The sequence below is a fragment of the Megalobrama amblycephala genome, linkage group LG24, assembly GCF_018812025.1.
Source record: "Megalobrama amblycephala isolate DHTTF-2021 linkage group LG24, ASM1881202v1, whole genome shotgun sequence".
NCBI lineage: Eukaryota > Metazoa > Chordata > Actinopteri > Cypriniformes > Xenocyprididae > Megalobrama > Megalobrama amblycephala.
In genome coordinates, this window is record NC_063067.1 from 26,558,489 (window position 1) to 26,579,905 (window position 21,417).

Here is a 21,417-nt window from a genome sequence, read left to right on the forward strand (position 1 = left end):
CTCAAAGGGTTCTTTGATGAATAGAAAGTAAAAAAAAATTCGAATTTTTTAGGTCTTTACAGTCACTTTTGATCACTTGTTTGTGTCCTTGATTAATTAAAGTATTAATTTTTCAAACTTTAAGAAAAAAAAAAAAAAACCTTAAATACCCCAAACCTTTTAATGATAGTGTACCTATTTTACTTCCAAAAGCAAGATGTTGAATAATTTCTGATAGTTAGTGAGCGCTAAATGCATCAATGTAATGTAACATTTATATGATGCTATTATATTCCCACATTTTATCTGTTTCTTCACCCTTGATAACTCTGAGCTGTAGCTTTAACAATAAACACTTCTGTCTCTTTTGAGCAACTGAGACAACTGTGAACACAATGAAACATGCATTATATCATAACTGACAGCAATGATGACATGTAAAAACCCTAAGGATGCATCATGTAAATAATTAAAGTCTCACGTTGTCTTGTCGAGGCTACTGTTCTTTACCCTCATTAAAATTAGATTTTGAATCCCAGACATGGATAATGTGTGACTTGAACAACACTAAGCATATTACAGCAAACCGTTTATCATAAAAGCCCGTAATTATGGGTACTTTTGTTCTATTATGCATAGACTTACACTGAGACGGCTAAAAGAGTAAGTCTGCATCTTGTTATTGATTTTCCTTACCAGAAGTTTGTTTACTAGCTTTTTATGCGAGTCGGTTGCATCCAAAATTAGACTCGTCTTGCAAAAGAAACCTGCTTATGTCATTCTTTTTTCATCACAAGGATAAAGCAGCATGTGATATGTTGCTGATGTTATGCTTTGGTTAACTCTGCTCATATCAAATTGAGCACAGAACTGGGAAGTTCAAGTACAAAATGATGATTTGACAAGTTTCATTGCGATAAATTCAACAACACATTAATTCAGAAAATGATGGTGAAGAATCACTGATACCATGTTTATGTGTTACATAGTATTTGCTATACCTGGTAATTAAATTTTATATTCGTAAATATAATTTTAAAGTTTACCTATTACACTTTTTCAAATATTACCTTCCATGTAGTTTGTAATACAGCCGTTTATGAATGTAAAAGGTCTGCAAAGTTACAAAGATCAAAATGCATGATAAATAAAGTTATTGTCTCCTAAAAGAAAGAACCGATTCTGAAGTGCCTGAAACAAGTCATCGGCAATTCCAGTCTCACTTCCTGCTCAAACCTACATAGGGTTGTAACACATTTGCATAATGCCAGTCCATGGTCTTCATTGGCTGCCTGTGAACAACTGCTTTGATGCTTAAACACTGTAGTTGCAACTGAGACTGGAAGAGTTTGGTTCGTGTGGTGTGAAAGCAAATCCACTTTGAATCAAAGGATGAGGACTCGGGCTGGAATTGACACGGTAAAACCGATGCCATCTTTACTGTTCGTACCACTGTGTATCAAGTGCTGAGGAAGGCCTGGAGCTGAATTTTAGATATGGTAGATTTGTCATTGTACTGTTTTGTTATTGTGTTTTTCATTAAGAACAATAATGAACCCAGCATTCAAGTAAATTCCACCCCTGAATTGCCGCTAATTTGAAAGCAAAAGTAAAATGTGCACGGCCGCATGGGCATTCATAAGCGATTTAAAAGCGTGGTGGAAAAGAGGGGAAAACTCCAATGCCCCCTGAGCCATCTGACCAATCAGAACAGAATAGACCAGTCACAACAGACTGGGCCATCTGACCAATCAGAGCAGAGTAGACCAATCACAACAGACTGGGCCATCTGACCAAACAGAGCAGAGTAGACCAATCACAACAGACTGGACCATCTGACCAATCAAAGCAGAGCAGACCAATCACAACAGACTGGGCCATCTGACCAATCAGAGCAGAGTAGACCAATCACAACAGACTGGGTCATCTGACCAATCACAGCAGAGGAGGTTCTCGGAAAGAAGGGTTTACAGACTGAATCCTTTTTATCAAACTGTTTCAGACACTGTGAGACAAGATGTGATGTTGCAATGTACATTATGAGAAAATGGACTTTTGATCTACACTGTCCATAACCATATAATGGCTGTCACTGTCAAGTGTGTGCTTTAATATTTTTTTATGTTTGTGCAGAGATGTCTCGAACCTGATGGATGTCCAGATCGTCCACACGGATCACCATACAGCTGGAGCGAAGTCTCTTCAGTGGAGTTCCTGAGGACGGGGCGGCTGCTGATGTCCGCCGTGAGGTCTGAGTCCGTTCAGGACTGAAATTGGACAGTGATTCCCCGTCTGCTAAAAACAAAATAAGACCAATTCATCATTATGAAATTAACAAGGGAAAGTAAACTCTCAAGAGGAAACAAAACCAGACATGTTCATGACAATTGCATACATTTTTTGAGGAACCAATGCATCGTTTCGCATATTTTTTTTAGTGTTTAGACTACAAAATTATAAGAACTGTGCCTCTTGAGAGAGAAAACTCTGAGGTGACATTAGCAGAAAAGATATGAGTTGTTAAATTTTGAAGATTAAAATAAACTTTTTTTTTTTTCAAATAATGTGGAGTGATGAATTATGCACAATAACACCAATATTTATTGTTGGATTTGGGATTGGTAGACACTCAGAGAAAGATTACCCTTGACTTTTTTGGCTGGTGAGTCTTTAGCAGACACATTTGGTTCTGTGTGAGGTCCAGGGATGCCCAGATCCTCCACCCTCTTCTGAAATTCTTGCAGCAGTTTGGCCGCCCACTGAGCACGAGACTCCATCGCCCCGCAGTGACGCTCCCAGTGCCGACAGCCATCACCTGTACCACACACAGCATATGTCACTGAACAGCCGGCATCACTCAACTACACATCTGGCTGCTACTCTACAGTCAACCACTATACAATACATCAATTGCTGCATCGTTACAATAAGAAAGAAAGAAAAAAAAAGACTTCAAACACAACCTAAACAAAAAGCTCAGAGCAACATTACTGTTCAAAAGTTATGGGCCAATAAGATTTATATACAGTATATTATATATATATATAGAAATGAATACTTTTATTCACCAAGGATGCATTTAATTGATCAAGTGTGACAGAAAAGGCATTTATAATATTACAAAAAAATTCTATTAAAGGGGTGGTTGATTGTGATTTCACTTTTTTAACTTTAGTTAGTGTGTAATGCTGCTGTTTGAACATAAACAATGTCTGCAAAGTTATAACGCTCAAAGTTCAATGCAAAAGGAGATATTTTCTATTAAAGGGACATCACTAACCCTAAAATTTACATAAACCCTGACCCCTGAGAACATGCAACAAAGGTGGTGAGGCCATGTTGGGCTGCTTTAGAGAAGAGGAAGAGTTGTTGTAGTAGAGTGTTGTTGCCAACACTGGATTTGCACAAAAGATTAACATGATGGCACATGCTAGTCGATGAGATGAATCAACTCCACAGCAACTACATAAATTTATCCATTTAACCATTCAGAAATGTCCAGTTGCATTCTAAAAGTTGTAACTTCTTCCTGAGTCTTTCCATCAGTATCTGACTAGTTTGAGCAATGTAAGCCTGAACACAGTTACTGACAATCCTCATTTTGGCTGCGTGAGATTCCCCAGTTTTGTTGTTGTTGAGCAACCGAAGCGGGAGCTGTTAAAGCTCCACCCTCTTCTGGAAAGCGGGCCGGGAGCAGCAGCTCATTTGCATTTAAAAGGGACACACACACAAAAAAAGTGTGTTTTTGCTCGCACTCAAACAGGGGCATTCTGGGGACACCAGAGACTTATATTACATCTTGTAAAAGAAGCATTATAGGTCCCCTTTAAAAACATATATTTGACATATATGTCAAAGAATCCTGAAAAAAAGTATCATGGTTTCCTCAAAATCAAAAATGTTAAACTTTAAATGCATGAATGTTTCACTAATCATTATTACATATTCGGGTCTTTAGAGATCTTTTTATCTAACACGAATGGCTCTCTAACTGCCGCAATAGTATAAAACTCTCCTGATATTTTAATAACAATTACAAAAGAATTAAAAAAGCATACCTTTAGAAACTTGGACCTGTTTAATTTGAGCAGATGCTTTATACTGTCATCACTGTCATCGTCAGAGTTCATTTCCCAGTACATTCAGCATCGCAATCTCAACCATATTCTCAAAACTACCATTTTCAAGGTCTTCAAAATCAATTTTTTGATCGCTGACAGCTTTTTCTCCAGATCTGCCATCAAGTGACAGTGACACTAATACTTGATTGCATTCAATACTTGCTCTACAGTAAATCACTGAGCCACTGAGACATTTCCACCTTGAGGAATAAAGGTGAATTGCACTTATTGAGTCAATATATTAAAATTCAATTATTGTTGTGCAGAAAAAAATAAAAAATAAAAAAAATAAAACTTACACTACTACATACCTCGGGTCGCTAGCAACCCAATACACTTTTTACAAAAAAAGAATTGGAAAATTGACATTCTTTTATATATTTTTTTTCTTGTTATATTGTTTATAATGAATAGATTGAGGAATACTAAGAAGGTCGATGTCTAACTTTAAATGAACGTGGGGGAGGGTAGTGAATGACGCCCCAGGTCGCCTAAGACTAGATGTATGCGTTTAAGGTTTAATCAGCACAACTGTTTTCAACATTGATAATAATAAAAAATATTTCTTGAGCATCAAATTAGCATATTAGAATGATTTCTGAAGGATCACGTGACACTGAAGACTGGAGTTATGATGCTGAAAATTCAGCTTTGATCACAGGAATAAATTACATTTTAAAATACATTCAAATAGAAAATAGTTATTTTAAATTGTAATAATATTTCACAATATTACTGATTTTACTGTATTTTTGATCAAATAAATGCAGCCTTGATGAGCAGAAGAGACTTTTGAAAGGTAGTGTGCATAGTCAAGTGTATTTATATGGCATGACCTCAAAGCCTGAGACAAAAAAAGTACAAGTTAAAACCTCAGAAGCATAAATCAACAGAGGGTGTATGATTTGAATCTCATCTGAACAGCAGTCAGTCACCTGGTCTATGGAAAGGGTAGTAATCACAGCCCAGCTTCCGGAGGGTCAGCTGCATTGCACCCTGCGTGCCTGGAGGCGGAGCTTCATCTATGTGTACAGGATAAATCACATGGGTATGTCAGTGTTATGATGATATAGCTAACTGCTAACAAAATAAGTTTTAGTTCCTTCAAAAAAAAAAAGAAAAAAAAAAAAAAAAAAAAGAAGGTCGTCATTATTAATCTCCTTCATATGGTTCCAAACCTGTATGACTTTCTTTCTACAAAAGTAACCCTCGCTTCGGATTTAGGAGGTTAAGGTTAACAATTAATCAATTAATTGATTTAAACAACGATCGATTATGGGAATTTATGTAAACTGACATCCAACAGTGTAATACAGCTGTAATTACATGCCAGGAATTTACAGGATTAAAGAATATTATTTTACAATAAATTACTGTAGTCAGAAATTTACAGTGAAATTAATGCATGCTGGGTCATTTTCTTACGAATCAACAGCAGAATGATGCTGACATCACAATAATCTGCTGCTCTCGTTTCACTGTGAATTCACATTATAAAGTTGCCTTTAACCATGCCACTCTAAGAAATTATATTAAATCATATTAAATTATATTAAGTCACCATAATGGTGATTAGTGTTCAATCTTCTTGGGATCTTGGACCTTGTATATTCATATTCAAATTTCTGTTCCATGTCAGAAGTGTGACAAATGAAACCATTTGTTAAAACAATAACAAGCTAGTATATAAAATAAGCTAATTGGCTGATTTTAATTATTAGAGTTTTTTCAGCATAAAGATTTACCAATATCATATTGCAAATACATAATTGTTTGTAGATGGATATTTCACAATAATAAAGCAGCTGCTGAGATTTATCTTTGAAAGGTGTGACATCTTTTTTCTTCCATCACCTAATGATGCACAAACATTAATACTCAACAAACACAACACAACAATCGTGACACTCAACAAATAATAATAAAAAAGATTCATTCCGAACATTACAAAATAAACAAACAACACAAACTGTCTAAGTGAACCAAAACTAAGTTCAGCAGCACAGATAAAACCAACAAGAATCAAGAAACTCCACAGCATAATCTATTCATGCCGCACTGCATGCTGGGTACCTTCATAGTACACATGTGAAAGTCATGCAATTATTAACCTGGAATATACTGTAATTTACTGTAAAACATGTATGTACACAATAAGTGCACTGTATCAAATTATTAATTTAAATGTTAGCGCATAGTAGTTAAAAACACTTAATATTAAATAGGTCTGTGTGAATTAATTACACAATTTCTTTTTCAATGAACTACTCCTTTCAAGTAGAAATATAATCGGTGGTAACAGTGATCTGAATTCATTACCAGAATCTGAACAGCTGTCGTTGCAGATATGCAGGTCGAGACGGGAAATGAAAGTGTGGTAGGATGATTCTTTAACATCATGGAGGTCAAAATACTGGGCCAGTGTGCTGTGAGTCCCGACCGCTTCGGGTGGAGGAGGTTCAGTCCACAGAGAGTGGATCCCAGGAGAGGGAGGAGCAGTCTGGAGCACAAACACAACGAGACATAAACAAACACTCCGGCACCGTCTGAGTCATTCACAGGGAGCGGCTGCCACAAGATGGGCTGCCCCTGGGTACACTTGGGATTTAATATATCTTATAGACCGCTTTTTTCAACATTTACTTTGCTGTGCTGTTTTGTAATGACAATTTTATTTAAAAGCTTCACTTTGCCCAAAACCTGAGGCAGCTGCAGTATAAGGCAAAGGGTTTTCTTTTCTTTTTGATCTTAAAATCTGAAGTGCCGATAAGAAGAGTTTCTTATGAACCATTAAGTCGTCTTCATAACATTTTTGAGAGGGATTTAAAGGGTCCAGTGTGGCACCTGTAGTGTTTCAGCAGCCATGCTCTTTCTCTGCTGCGCGGACTTCTCCATGGCCTCACTCAAAGACTTGGCGTAGTGGATAATGGCCTTGAGCTGAGAGTCTGTCAGCACCCACAGCAGATCATCCAGTATAAAGAACAGCTTAGAGGCCAAGACATTACAGTCCTTCACCTGAGATGAGGAGGGTAGTTACGTCAGTACAGAATACATGCCGTTCCATTCTGAATAGGGCTACAAGATATACTGACATAAAACCAATTATCACAACGCAGAGGCTGCAATTTAATTCCATAAATATTAGGGCTGGGCGATATATCGCATGCGATTCTCACGCGCATTTCGTCAGTAAAGCCGGTTCCCTGATTACCGCTAAATCGCCATCACCTGCTTTCAAATGGAGCGCCTTTTAATAGACAGAGCCGTAGTTCACGGACAAGCCACGCAAAATCGCGTTCAGTATCGAAGACTTCGGAACCGGCTTTACTGACGAAATGTGCGTGAGAATCGCATGCGATATATCGCCCAGCCCTAATAAATATATATGTGCTCTCTTTCAAAGTGAAGCACAGTACTATTTTCATTTACATGTCCATCTCATGATCCACAAAAATAAAAGCTCAATGGTTTAACATTTGAAGGTGAAGAAATTACAAACATAAATATTAGTATTGTAAATTTCACGTTGAACTATAAAATATTATTTTTATTTTTAAATGTGCCTATTTTAATGCAATTAATGAATTATTCAAAAATTGTTTTTGAAATATTTTTTAAAATATATTTGCAAAAATATTATTTGTATTAAATACCTGATTGTTTTTCAGTCTCTTTATTAGAATATAACCAGAAAATACAGGAAATTTGTACGCAGTATTAAAAAACGGGGGGAAAAAAGTATTTATAGTATTAAAGTGGCAAGATTTAGAAGGGCTGTGCAATATGGATAAAATAATCATATTGCGATTTTTTTAATGAATATTGCAATTGCAATTTTATTTGCGATTTTGGCTATTGTTTTTGCTTTTTAAAATATGCTACATTCTAAATGTATTCAATGCACAAGAAGTGCATAACAAAACATTTCACAATTAAATAACAGTATTAACAGCTTTTGTCAGCATAGTATTAACAGCATCATATTAACAGCATCTTTTGTCAAGTGTTTGTATTAGTCTTCGGAAGCCGTCTTTACTGACGATGTACGCAGGCACCATGTCTTTGCATATATGTTAGGTGATCGTGTCAGTAATTTCTTTGTGCCATTTTGTTCCTTTCTCATAAGGCGTGATGCTTGCAAATGCTTGAACAACGGATACTTGTTCAGTCGGTGGGTTTGTTAGTTTCGATGGACTTTGTCGACATGCATTGATCATACAGTTTTTTATGGCGCTGTTTCAAGTGCTGGAACAGGTTTGTTGTATTGCCCCGTTTCGTTGCAATAATCTCACAGGTCTTGAAAATTACCTTGCTCTCTTACACATCCTATCTCCTGAATCCAAAATACTCCAAAATATTCTGAATTAATAAATTAATAAATAAAATTGCAGTCTTACACGATTTTGAAATTGCATGTGCTCAAATCGTGATTGTTTTGCGATTAACTGCACAGCACTAGAATTTAGTGACCTCCGCTTACACTTGAGCAATAGGAACCTGACTCTCAAACCTAAATGGAATGGAAAAGGACAGGAAGGCCAAGAAAACTTTCAAAATCTGATGAGAAGTCATTAAAGAAGTCATTTTGTTCTGAAAATGAATGAAAAAAAATGTTTTTTACATTTTGTGTACATATTTCCTGTATTTTCTGTTTTTTTCTAATCACAATAAAGACCAAAAAATAAATATGGATGGTCATTAAATTCGTTGCTAAAACAACAAAGCTGGCGGTGGCCTAAGACTTTTGCACAGTACTGATGCCGATTCATATCGAAGAGGAATGGAAAACCATGGAAACTTTACAATCAGGCAAAAACCGAGAACTAGTTTAAAATGTTCTCATGTGACTATGACAAACATTTGATGAAGACGCTTTTTGTAAAGATTTCAAAATAAATATCAAAGGTGTACCCTGCGTTTGAGAGCGATGCGTATGCGTCCTTGGTTGGTAATGAGGCGCAGCGGTGTGCTGCCCAGATCCTGTTCGTCACTCTCAATCGCGTCCGCCTCTATGCGCAGGCTCTGCCAGTTGATCTCCTTGAACGTTAGGACCTGCCGGACACCAGAGTAGAAGACATCCCACTCAATAAAAACATGAACACAGGCAAGTCATGTCACAGTCACAATCATTGAGATTTTAGTCTTTCCACATTGAAGTAGAGTTTTAGCAATCCAAGGGCAAAAAAACAATTTTCCTATTCAAATCTTTACTTTCTATTATTGTCATAACTTTTATTGCATTTACATGTAAACTGTCAATAAATTACTGTGTAAACTATATGCAAGATTTAAGAAGGGCTGTATTTTTACTTACAACAGTAGTAGGGCTGCACAATATTTGGAAAATATAATATTTGGATTTTCACTAGTCAAGTCAAGTCAAGTCACCTTTATTTATATAGCGCTTTTTACAATGCAGATTGTGTCAAAGCAGCTTTACAGTGATAAGTGGTATATAATTTGGCTGCACAGCAGCTCTTAAAGAATAGTGTCAATGCAGGCAGATCAAAGCACTGTTGAATAAATGTCAAGAATACTGTTGAATATCAAATGTCAAGTCAAATGTCAAGTGTCCCCAACTAAGCAAGCCAAAGGCAACAGCGGCAAGGAACCCAACCCACTAACCCAACCCACCACCCACAGCGGCAAGGAACCCACTAAATGAGTTTGGAAAATTAATCATTCTAGAATGATATGGGTGATTTTGTAGGGGAGTGCTTCTGCATAGAAAATAAAAATGATACTAAAAAGCTAAAAGAATTGCCAACCATCCTTTAAAAGGGATATTTCACCTAAAAATGAAACAGCTGATGGGTCCCATTGACTTCCATAGTATTTTTTTTTTTTTTCCCATAGAAAAAAAAGAATATCTTCTTTTGTGTGTGTGTTCAGCTGAAGAAAGAAATTCATACAGGTTTGAAACAACTTGAGGGTGAGTAAAAGATGACAGAATTTTCATCTTTGGGTGAACTACCCCTTTAAAGGATTAATGATTTGGGAAAAACTTTAAATTTGGTTGTTCATGAACAGAGTTATGACTGTTATAATAGACCACAATTCCACTGTGTTGTTGACCCATTCAAAAAGGCAATACAATAATAATTATTATGATTTTTATTGTGATTATCATGAAAATAATAATATACATTAATAGAATAATAGAATAATATGCAACTAGATAAAAAGTTTGAAGACAAACTTTAAGTTGGCTTGAAAAAGCCGGTCCAGAAAGTTTGAAACAGTTTTGAAAGTTTGAAAGCTTATCAGTTTGAAATAGTTTGTTTAGTAGTTTTGATTAGATAGATAGATAGATAGATAGATAGATAGATAGATAGATAGATAGATAGATAGATAGATAGATAGATAGATAGATAGATAGATAGATAGATTTAGAAATAATATTTTGGATGGTTGCTAGGGTGTGCTAAGGTATTCTGGGTGGTTGCTAGGGTGTTGCTATGCGGTTGCTAGGGTACTTGGTATGGTTGTGAAGGTGTTGCTATGCGTTTGCTAGGGTACTTAGGGTGGTTGCTAAGGTGTTCCTATGCGGTTGCTAGGGTACTCTGGGTGGTTGCTAGGGTGTTGCTATGCGGTTGCTAGGGTATTGCTATGCGGTTGCTAAGGTATCCTGGGTGGTTGCTAGGGTGTTGCTATGCAGTTGCTAGGGTACTCGGGGTGGTTGCTAAGGTATTGCTATGCGGTTGCTAAGATATTTTGGGTGGTTGCTAGGGTATTGCTACGAGGTTGCTAGGATATTCTAGGAGGTTGCTATGCTGTTCTGGGTGGTTGCTATGCGGTTGCTAGGGTGCTCTGTGTGGTTGCTGTGCTGTTGCCATGGTGTTCAAGGTGGTTGCTTTGGTGATCTGGGTGGTTGCTATGATAGATAGATAGATAGATAGATAGATAGATAGATAGATAGATAGATAGATAGATAGATAGATAGATAGATAGATAGATAGATTTAGTTTGATAGATAGATAGATAGATAGATAGATAGATAGATAGATAGATAGATAGATAGATAGATTTAGAAATAATATTTTGGATGGTTGCTAGGGTGTGCTAAGGTATTCTGGGTGGTTGCTAGGGTGTTGCTATGCGGTTGCTAGGGTACTTGGTATGGTTGTGAAGGTGTTGCTATGCGTTTGCTAGGGTACTTAGGGTGGTTGCTAAGGTGTTCCTATGCGGTTGCTAGGGTACTCTGGGTGGTTGCTAGGGTGTTGCTATGCGGTTGCTAGGGTATTGCTATGCGGTTGCTAAGGTATCCTGGGTGGTTGCTAGGGTGTTGCTATGCAGTTGCTAGGGTACTCGGGGTGGTTGCTAAGGTATTGCTATGCGGTTGCTAAGATATTTTGGGTGGTTGCTAGGGTATTGCTACGAGGTTGCTAGGATATTCTAGGAGGTTGCTATGCTGTTCTGGGTGGTTGCTATGCGGTTGCTAGGGTGCTCTGTGTGGTTGCTGTGCTGTTGCCATGGTGTTCAAGGTGGTTGCTTTGGTGATCTGGGTGGTTGCTATGATAGATAGATAGATAGATAGATAGATAGATAGATTTAGTTTGATAGATAGATAGATACATAGATATATACATAGATGTATACATAGATAGATATATTTAGTTTGATAGATAGATAGATAGATAGATAGATTTAGTTTGAATAAAAGCCAAAAAAGCCAACTTAATAATAGAAATATAATACTATTGTACAGTAAAAAAAACAAAAAAACAAGCATTTCACAAAAAATATTTTATAGTATAAATGCAAAATTAAAATTCTAATATTTACATATTATTTATTTTATTTTTTGCAACATTAAACCCCTCAAGCTTTTATTTTGGTGGAAACTTGCAAGAAGCCATTAAAGCTTCTCCTTGTTTGGCAACAGGTTTATAAATGCATCCCTTTTAAAATCTAGTGAAATGGGTGATGCGCATCACGTCCCCAAATGCACGACACAAGCGCACATGCAGAGATGGAGTTTGTGTGAAGCAGTAGATCAGGAACTGCTCGCAGTGCCGTGTTTAACTCTTAAACACACAGTGCATACATACTTTTAATGAAATCAGACTTTACAGGTTGATAATTGCAGCCAATTGTGATTTAGATGTTACAAATTTTGATTTATGAACATTAATTTTATATTTACATATTGTGTATATAGCAGTAGGCAAGAAAAATGAAAGACACGTGTATTAAGAAAATAGTGTCAGTTCTGATTTCATGTTGGCTAAGGAAACACGCATTACATTCTGAGCATTGTGCTTTCTACTCCACTGACTTCGCTGTGCTTCAGTGGGCGGCGTAACCCTGATGGCCACGGGCGGGCAGAAGCACAGCTCTATATTAAGAAAGAAGGAGAGGTCATCTTTGAGTGTAACATCCATCTTACATCTAACTGCATTACAGCTTGGGATAGGCTCATTTAGAAGATCTGGCAACCTGAATACTCTGTCCATATATCAAAATGATTGCTCTGATTTCATAACCTAATGCTGGACTGGAAAAGTAATTAAGAGGGGACTTCTCATGAGCATGTGCTTCTGTGAGCAGAGAAAAGCGAGTGAAAGAGGAACAAGTGGAGGAGAAGTGAAGTGTAGAAACACTTTGATCAGTGCACTATGACTATGCTGCTTTTTGTCCCCTTTTGGATTATGTAACCAATGCTATTTTTTTTCCATAATGTGAATCACTTGCTCTTTAAAATGAAGAAACTGAAAGCTGTTTTAACACGGGTTTCACCTCTGGGTAACCCCTTTTTAATGCCACAAAAACCTAATGAGGACATTTTTGCACTTCTTCAAGCTTAATGAGGCAAAAGTGTTGCATAACCTCGAGTGCTTCTTCCAGCAGGTGTCGGACGTGTCAAACTGAGGGATCAGCGTTCCAGGACAGCCCAACGTACATTGTACACACAAAACAGGTACTACAGTCTGTACTGTACCTCTCCTCTCTTAGGATGTGTAATGCGTGTGTGACGAAGGTCGGTCTTCTGCCATTTGGGATTGAGGCTGCAGCCCTGGAGCTGCCAGAGCTCGAAGGAAGCATGAAACGCTCGGGCCTGAACTTTAATTGTGATGGAGTTGATGATCACAGACATTCCTTCCACAACCTTCTCAGCGAAGCCGTACTCACTGCAGAGACAAGAAACAGACCGCAAACATCCGTTAGACAGAATGACCGGATCTGACCTTCAATCCAATGTTAGTGTTCACTAAAACCAAAACTTTTCAATAACTGAAATAAAATAAAAGAATTAGATGAAGAACTTCAAATAAATAAAAAAAAGGTTGCTTTGGAAACTAACTGAAAATTTTGAAGTTTAAAGGTAGGGTAGGCAATTTCAGAGAGGCAAGTAATAGCAAGCTAGCTTTGAAAGCACGAGATCCCACCCTCCCTTCAGAGCGTCTCTAAAGCCACACCTCCTCCAAAATACATGAACACACACAGCAGACACGTGCCGTCACAAGACGGCATTAAACTATGTCTCAAAGCACATAACATTACAATAACCTGACTATTGCAGATTCATTTCGCCGTTGATAATGTTGACATAGAAAAAATAAATCCAAGTCTGAGGACGACAGCTCAGGGTAGAACATCACAGGTTGCCATCTCATAATTTCGGTTACGATGCCGTGAACGCAGCATAAGATCATTGGGTAACACTTTATTTTACAGTGCCGTAGTTACACGTTACTACATGTACTTAATATAGTAATAACAGTTAATTATGCATAATTACAAGTAACTAACTGTGGCGACCAGGGCGGGCGAGAGCCGTGAGGGAACGGCGCGAGGCCGGTGACGCAAGTGAAAACGAGCATCACCTGGGAGGCGCACCGGCCTGGAGTCTCTCACGGAGGAGCTCCGGAGGCATAAAAGGAGGAGCGACGACCGTGAAGGACGAGAGAGGACCAGGCCTGGACTTTACGTTATGTTTTATTATGTTTGCGTGGCCGGCAGACGTCCGCGAGGGTCTGCCGGCATTACTTTCGCTTTGTTCTTTGTTTATTTTATATTAAAGTTTGTTTCAACGTTCGCCGGTTCCCGCCTCCTTCTTCCCGTACATACGAACTGTGTTACACTAACCCTAAACCAAACCCTAACACTAACTGTAACTCTGTGGTAAGTACATGTAGTTTATTAATAGTACTCAGTACTTATTTGAGTAATTACAATGTAACTACGGCACTGTAAAATAAAGTGTAACCGATCATTGTTTTGGTTCAGGAGGAACTGTAAATGGTGGCTGCTGTTTGTATGTGGCGTCCAGGGACTGTGTCTACAACTCTACATAGTATTGAAGTACTGAAACATGAAACATAAATCACGTGAGCCAAGTCACCACACACAATGACACATGAACGACAACAAATTATATTTTGGCATAAATATATATTGTTAGGCAGGTAACCATCTATCTTACATAATCTAGCTAACAAATAACAGTATTGATGCTTGACTTAGCAAAAGCCACTAATAAATCTAAGTGTCAATGTGCATGATGGAGAGGACATCATCGGGAGGTTTCACCACTCTCTGTATGATTTGTAAACCACTGTGGATTTGTATACTAAAAGGAGGATGGCAGATCATTTTGACCTTTGGCCTGCAGTAATGGCAATTGGAGAAGGGCCGTTTGGGGGCCGCGGTTCCTCACAGGTTCTCATTTCAACTTCTACTTTATCCAGGAACTGCAAAAGGAGAACAGAATTCAGGCAGAATTCAATGGGTCAGAACTTCTGATGTACTGTCAGGTATTTGTTTCATTATGATTTACACTTCTCAAATGTAGGAAGCTAGGTAACACTAGCTATCTTTAACTAGTTAATCCAATGTATGAGATGTTGTTGTGGTAGAGCATTAATGGCACAAAATAGATTCAAAATCTGCAAATGATTTTTGCACTCCCAGGTCTGTTTCCGAACATAAGCTTATAAAACAGCCATAACTTAATATTTTTTCAATGAAAACCATATTGTATCTGATAAATAACTTCTCATTAATGAGTTTAAGTGCAAAAATGTCAACATTTTCAAGGTTATTACCATGTCATTACTACATGTACCCCCTTTTTATTAATTAAAATTTTTGAAATTCTTTGAAACTTCACATTTTAAATGAACTACAGAAAATCACTCTGATGCAAGAAAACCTAAATAAAAAACAAATTATATTTACTTGCATAAACTTTCATTTTCAGATGAAAAAGATGATCAATTTATGCTGAAATGGTTTATCAATAGTTGTGCATAAACCAAATTATCTATGCATCTCATGTAGGTCAAAATGGATCTGAATGCATCATGAGTGTTAAAAAGACACAGAAAGTCCCAGACTCATTTGCAATTACTTACTAGAGTAGGTCATTCATTCTCATATATTTAGCATATGTTTTTGCTTCAAATCAACTGCTATGGTTTTGCGATAAATCTCTGATGTGATGGGTTTGTTTCAATTCTAAAACTCCCGAAATGGCTATAGATAAGTTAACTGTAGTCCAAGCCACTGAGAAAGTTTGCAGTCACTGTTGCACTCTATTGGACCCACCTTATCAGAAGCTGTAACATTTGAGTGAAACACAAAAATAAAATAAGGTTACATTTGCAGAAGTGAAAGGGGACTGGAGATCATGTGATAGACATGGGGATGACTGAATGTGACTGAGAGAAGAATCAAGATGCAAGAGGGGAAACACAGTGATGGGGAGATTCTTACCAAACATATGGGACTGGTCTTCAACTTTGTCCATTGTATCTGACATGGAAAAAAACAACAAAAAAACCCCACACATTTAACTACAGTTCTCCAAGCTATAACGTTATTTGTGACCATTTCCTCTCGTGCACCACAGCTTGAGATTAATGATAATTTCTCCAGTTTTTCTCCATCCTACCCGTATAGCAGCCTTGTTGCAGTAAACACGGGTGACGGCCAGCCAGGTGGGCAGATCCAGCATGTTCTGCAGCACCTCCTCATCCAGCTCCAGGTTGGACAGCTGACCCTCTCCCTTCAGTGTGCTCAGGTTGATCTTATCTGGGGAGAGGTTCTTAGTGAACCTACACAAAGACGAAAACAAGCACTGATTGGTTAAATGATTTGAGAGTTACAAGTCTAGAGCTACAAGTCTACAAGTGTTCATGATAATTAAAAGGAAAAATTCGTTTAAAAAAACATGAACCAAGTTCTTAGAACTTGTGTCAGCTTCACTGTAAAATCCAATAAGTAAACCTTACTTAAAAAAAGCATGCAAACCGATTGCCTTGAAAAAACCAAGTAAGGTGAAATAGGAATAGTATGTAGAACTAACAAGCCGACTGTCTAGTACTGCACGATTTTACAAGAGATTTTCAGCTACGCTCAAAAAAATGAATTGTTGAGAATTTCGCCGACTTAAATGCCCGAAATCACAGTGTCAAAGTCGGTGCTCGTTCACGCGAGTGACAATCATTGCAGTGTGAATTTGTAGCAAAAAACGGGATCTGAGTTAGAATCGAACAAAAGAAATTCGAGTAAAGCCTGACGCCCATGAGATTTCTTTGAGTAAATGCTAAATCATCTGGAACCTGTCGGCTGATTACAATAATCCTGCTGTGTGAAAATGTGCAGTTCTGACTTGAATAACTGTTATCGGTTGATTGACCGTACAGCCAATGAGAGAGCAAGATTTACTTTTTTTTTAGCGGGGAAGTAATCATTTAAATAAAAAGGATACATCATATCAGCAATGCATGGCTTCGTCACCCATAAACATTACAATTCAATAAATAACCTAATTGCACAAACTCAATTTGAATTGACCATCCAGGCAACAGCAGCACTATGAAACATGCGTATATGTATTTTGCTACAACTGTCGTTGCAGAACACAGGCGACACTTGTTCCTCGCATGATCTCCCCAAACATTTCCTTCTCCCTATTCTTCTTTTATTTTTGTTGTTTTTGCTGCAAATCAGCGCACAGATAATACGTATTTCAAGCTTCTTGCGGGCTACTATTTTTAATAATAATGGCCGTGTGTCTCAATCAGCTCCCTAGTTCAGTAGTCAGGGCACTGATCAGGGTATCAGCCACATTCACTTTCATTATATACTGAATCACGACCTAGGGAGCTAGGGAGCTGATTGAGACGCAGGCCCAGTCTCACGTGAGAACTCCGGTCTTGAATGCGTGATATCGCGTCGTTTCCTTGTCACGTCTCGCGCGTATATGGTTGTGAAACGGAGTTTGTGTGCCAGACAGAGTTGTCGCGATTCTTTCTATTGTAAAGTCATGCAGTGTGACACTGCAGCGACTGAATGCTGGCCAAGATAGTCATGCAGTGTGAAAAGAACAGTGACCCGACTACTTTGAAAATCGTGCAGTCTGAACTCGGCATAACAAGTGCCTGTCTAGTATTGTACACTTACAAGAGAGTTTCAGTAAAGCCGAGTTCAGACTGCACGATTTTAGCCCCGATTTTGGCTCGCCGACAGGTTTTGAGAAATCGCCGACAAATGCCCGAAATCACAGGCAAATCGGTGCTCGTTCACGCGAGTGACAATCACGCAGTGTGAATGAGCAAAGACGTGATCCGAGAGAATCGCCGACGAGTCGCCGACACCCGTGAGATATTTGGCATGCTAAATATCTGGACCTGTCGGCGATTCAAAATCCTGCAGTGTGAAAAGTGTTCTGACTGAAAACTACATCGGCGATGACCGACAGCCAATGAGAGAGCAAGATACAGAGCAGCGGAGAGTTCGGGGAGGAGTTATAGACCAAAATATCAGCAAGCATGGCTTCGTTTCAGATAAACATTACAATTTTATCATACAGAAGCAAAGCACAAACATTTGCTTGACCATCAACAGCAGCACATTGAAAAGTTATGTATTTTGCTCCTACTGTCGTTGCAGAACACACAATCCTTGTTCTTCGCGTCTCCCCAAACATTTCCTTCTCCATATTCTTCTTTTCTTTATGTTGTTTTCGCTGCAAATCAGCGCACAGGCAATTCGTATTTCAAGCTTCTTGCGGGCTACTATTTTTAATAATAATCCCACCGTGTGTCTCAATCAGCTCCCTAGTTCAGCAGTCAGGGCACTGATCAGGGTATCAGCCACATTCGCTTTCATTATATACTGATTCACGACCTAGGGAGCTAGGGAGCTGATTGAGACACAGGGCCAGTCTCACGTGAGAACTCTGGTCTTGCGTGCGTTGTTTCCTTGTCATGTCTCGAGTGTGTTTGGTTGTGAAACGTAGTTTGCGTGCCAGACAGAGTTGTCGGCGATTCTTCCTATTGTAAAGTCATGCAGTGTGAAACCTTCTGTCGCCGATCCATCGTGCAGTATGAACATAGCAGCGACTGAATGCTGGCCAAGATAGTCATGCAGTGTGAAAAGAACAGTGACCCGACTACTTTGAAAATCGTGCAGTCTGAACTCGGCATAAAGCCGAGTTCAGACTGCACGATTTTAGCCCCAGCCCTGATTTTGGCTCGCCGACAGGTTTTGGGAAATCGCCGACAAATGCCCGAAATCACAGGCAAATCGGTGTTCATTCACGTGAGTGATAATCACGCAGTGTGAATGAGCAAAGACGGGATCTGAGAGAATCGCCGACACCCGTGAGATATTTGGCATGCTAAACTATCTGGACCTGTCGGCGATTCAAAATCCTGCAGTGTGAAAAGTGTTCTGACTGAAAACTACATCGGCGATGACTGACAGCCAATGAGAGAGCAAGATACAGAGTAGCGGGGAGTTCGGGGAGGAGACATAGACCACAATATCAGTAAGCATGGCTTTGTTTCAGATAAATTACAATTCTATCAAACAAAAACAAAGCACAAACATTTGCTTGACCATCCTGCAACAGCAGCACATTGTGAACACACAATCCACAGTCTCCCCAACCATTTCCTCCTCCATATTCTTCTTTTATTTTTTCTTGTTTTCGCTGCAAATCAGTGCACAGGACAATTCGAATAATAATAATAATAACTCCGGTCTTGCACGCGTGATATCGCGTTGTTTCCTTGTCACATCTCGCGTGGTTGTGAAAGTTTGAGTGCCAGACAGAGTTGTCGGCGATTCTTCCTATTGTAAAGTCATGCAGTGTGAAACCTTCTGTCGCCGATCCATCGTGCAGTTTGAATACAGCAGCGACTGAATGCTGGCCAAGATAGTCATGCAGTGTGAAAAGAACAGTGACCCGACTACTTTGAAAATCGTGCAGTCTGAACTCGGCATAACTTAAAACCAAATTTGTATCGTATACTTAATCATTTACTTTAGATGTACTTGTCTTAGTATAGACTACTCCAGAATTACGATTTTAAACAACTAAATCATTTCAAGTAAAATACACTTTGTGAGTATTCCTAACTCAATTATGCAAGTTGTGCTAAGGTGATGTTTTCTGCATACACTCTCAGAAAATAAAGTACATAATTGTACCTTTAGGGGTGCAAGTGGTACAAAAGTACACATTTGTACCCTTGTGATTTGTACCTTAAGAGACCAGTTTTGTACCTTTGGTGACAATTTGGTGGATACTCGAAAATGTCATGTGGTTAAACCATCAAGAAAAAGTAATAATTTATTTTCCCTCGCACCTTAAATACATGTTAAAACACATTTTAATCCTTTAAAGGGTTAGTTCACCCAAAACATTCTGTCATTAAGTTACTCACCCTCATGTTGTTCCAAACTTGTAAGATTCGTACATCTTTGGAAAACAAATCAAGATATTTTTGATGAAATTTGAGAGGTTTCTGATCTCCCCTACAAATCATTCCAAATTTCAAGGTCCAGAAAGGTAGTAAAGACATTTGTTAAATTAGTCCATGTGACTACAGTGGTTCAACCTTAATGTTCATGAAGCAAGAAGAATACTTTGTGTTCAGGAACAATGTGTTTAAACAAGTTTAAATTGTTAAATAACACTTCCAAGTGTTTAAATTCATTTCTTGACTTTTTTGTCAGGTGGTAAAATACATACATAACATGAAATTGTGTCATAGTATTTTATTTTAAATTTGTTATTATTAACAACATAATTTTAAATAGTTTTCTTAGTCTGTTCATTTGTATAGAACGGTTGCGCCACCTGACATTTTGGGGGTTTAAAGGGATAGTTCACCCAAAAATGAAAATTTGATGTTTATCTGCTTATTAAATTTTATGTCTCGCACACTGCCGTTGTCAGAGCGTGATCAGACCTCACTAACCGAGTGCTGAACGCAGTTAGACATTGTGGTGTTTTAGAGGTTAAAAAATGATATAAATACTGTTCGGTTTCTCGCACAAACCGATCGTTTTGTGTCTTAGGACATCAATGTGTCGTCACGAGCCGCAGGGTTTAATTTTGATTTGTCTATGCAAGTTTTTTCGACTCTTATTGATAGAGTTCCCATTCACTCACATTATTTGACTGACAGATGGCAACAGTTGGAGTTAAAAATCATCATTTGTGTTCTACTGAAGAAACAAAGTCACCTACATCTTGGGATGCCACTGGGGGTAAGCAGATAAACATCAAATTTTCATTTTTGGGTGAACTATCCCATTTAAGAAACCAAAACATAAAAAAACTATCCCTTTAAGAAACCAAAAATAATTATTTATTATATGAATGTACTGAAAATGAATTCAAACTAAATAGGTTTTATAAATAAAATTGATGCATGTCATGAATTTATCAAATTATTTTAAAAATAAATAATGCAATTGGATACAACAATATGCACACCATGTCACTGACCCAAATGTAATAAATTATTAATTCATAAATATCATAATGTTTATATTTATGTTATACATAGTTTATGTCATCATTTGGACAAAACTTAATGACCAATAACATTTTAGGTCATGGGAACATATAAAAGACATATTCATTGAACGGTTTCCATGTAATTTCCATCTCATTCCCCATTTGGTCACTTTTGACACTGTTATATTTTAAGGTAACAAGGTCTGAGCTGAAACCCCCATCACAAAGACAGTCATTGACTAACTTTGGCTAATAAGATTACAACAGGCCTGCAGTAAGATTGCTTTAAGCCCACGAGAGCGTTTCTAATCCCCTGCCCTCAAAACCTGCTGAGATCACAGACACAAACACACAGAGCACATCTAATATTCACTGTACAGCACTGCGGTTCGACCTGCCTGTACGCTTCCTAAGATGAAAACAGCACATTCACTATAAACGCAGAGCACAGTGTGGCCGCTTCAAAAGACTGAAGTGTTTCATGCATTTGAATGGGAAATCTCCATCTGTTCAAAGACTTCAAAGATTAAGCCAGCCTTCAGAAGACCAATGAGA

At 38.1% G+C, this 21,417-nt stretch overlaps 1 protein-coding gene across 1 annotated transcript in view; it reads right to left on the bottom strand.

Moving 5' to 3' along the window:
- uhrf1bp1 (UHRF1 binding protein 1) overlaps positions 1-21,417 on the bottom strand; it is a 55,690-nt gene that overhangs the window by 15,150 nt on the left and 19,123 nt on the right. The window contains 10 exon segments of the mRNA XM_048177817.1: positions 2,126-2,271; positions 2,624-2,794; positions 5,036-5,122; positions 6,420-6,600; positions 6,945-7,115; positions 9,012-9,152; positions 13,042-13,231; positions 14,703-14,794; positions 15,819-15,857; positions 15,997-16,159. Coding sequence (XP_048033774.1) covers positions 2,126-2,271; positions 2,624-2,794; positions 5,036-5,122; positions 6,420-6,600; positions 6,945-7,115; positions 9,012-9,152; positions 13,042-13,231; positions 14,703-14,794; positions 15,819-15,857; positions 15,997-16,159 — 1,381 coding nt within the window.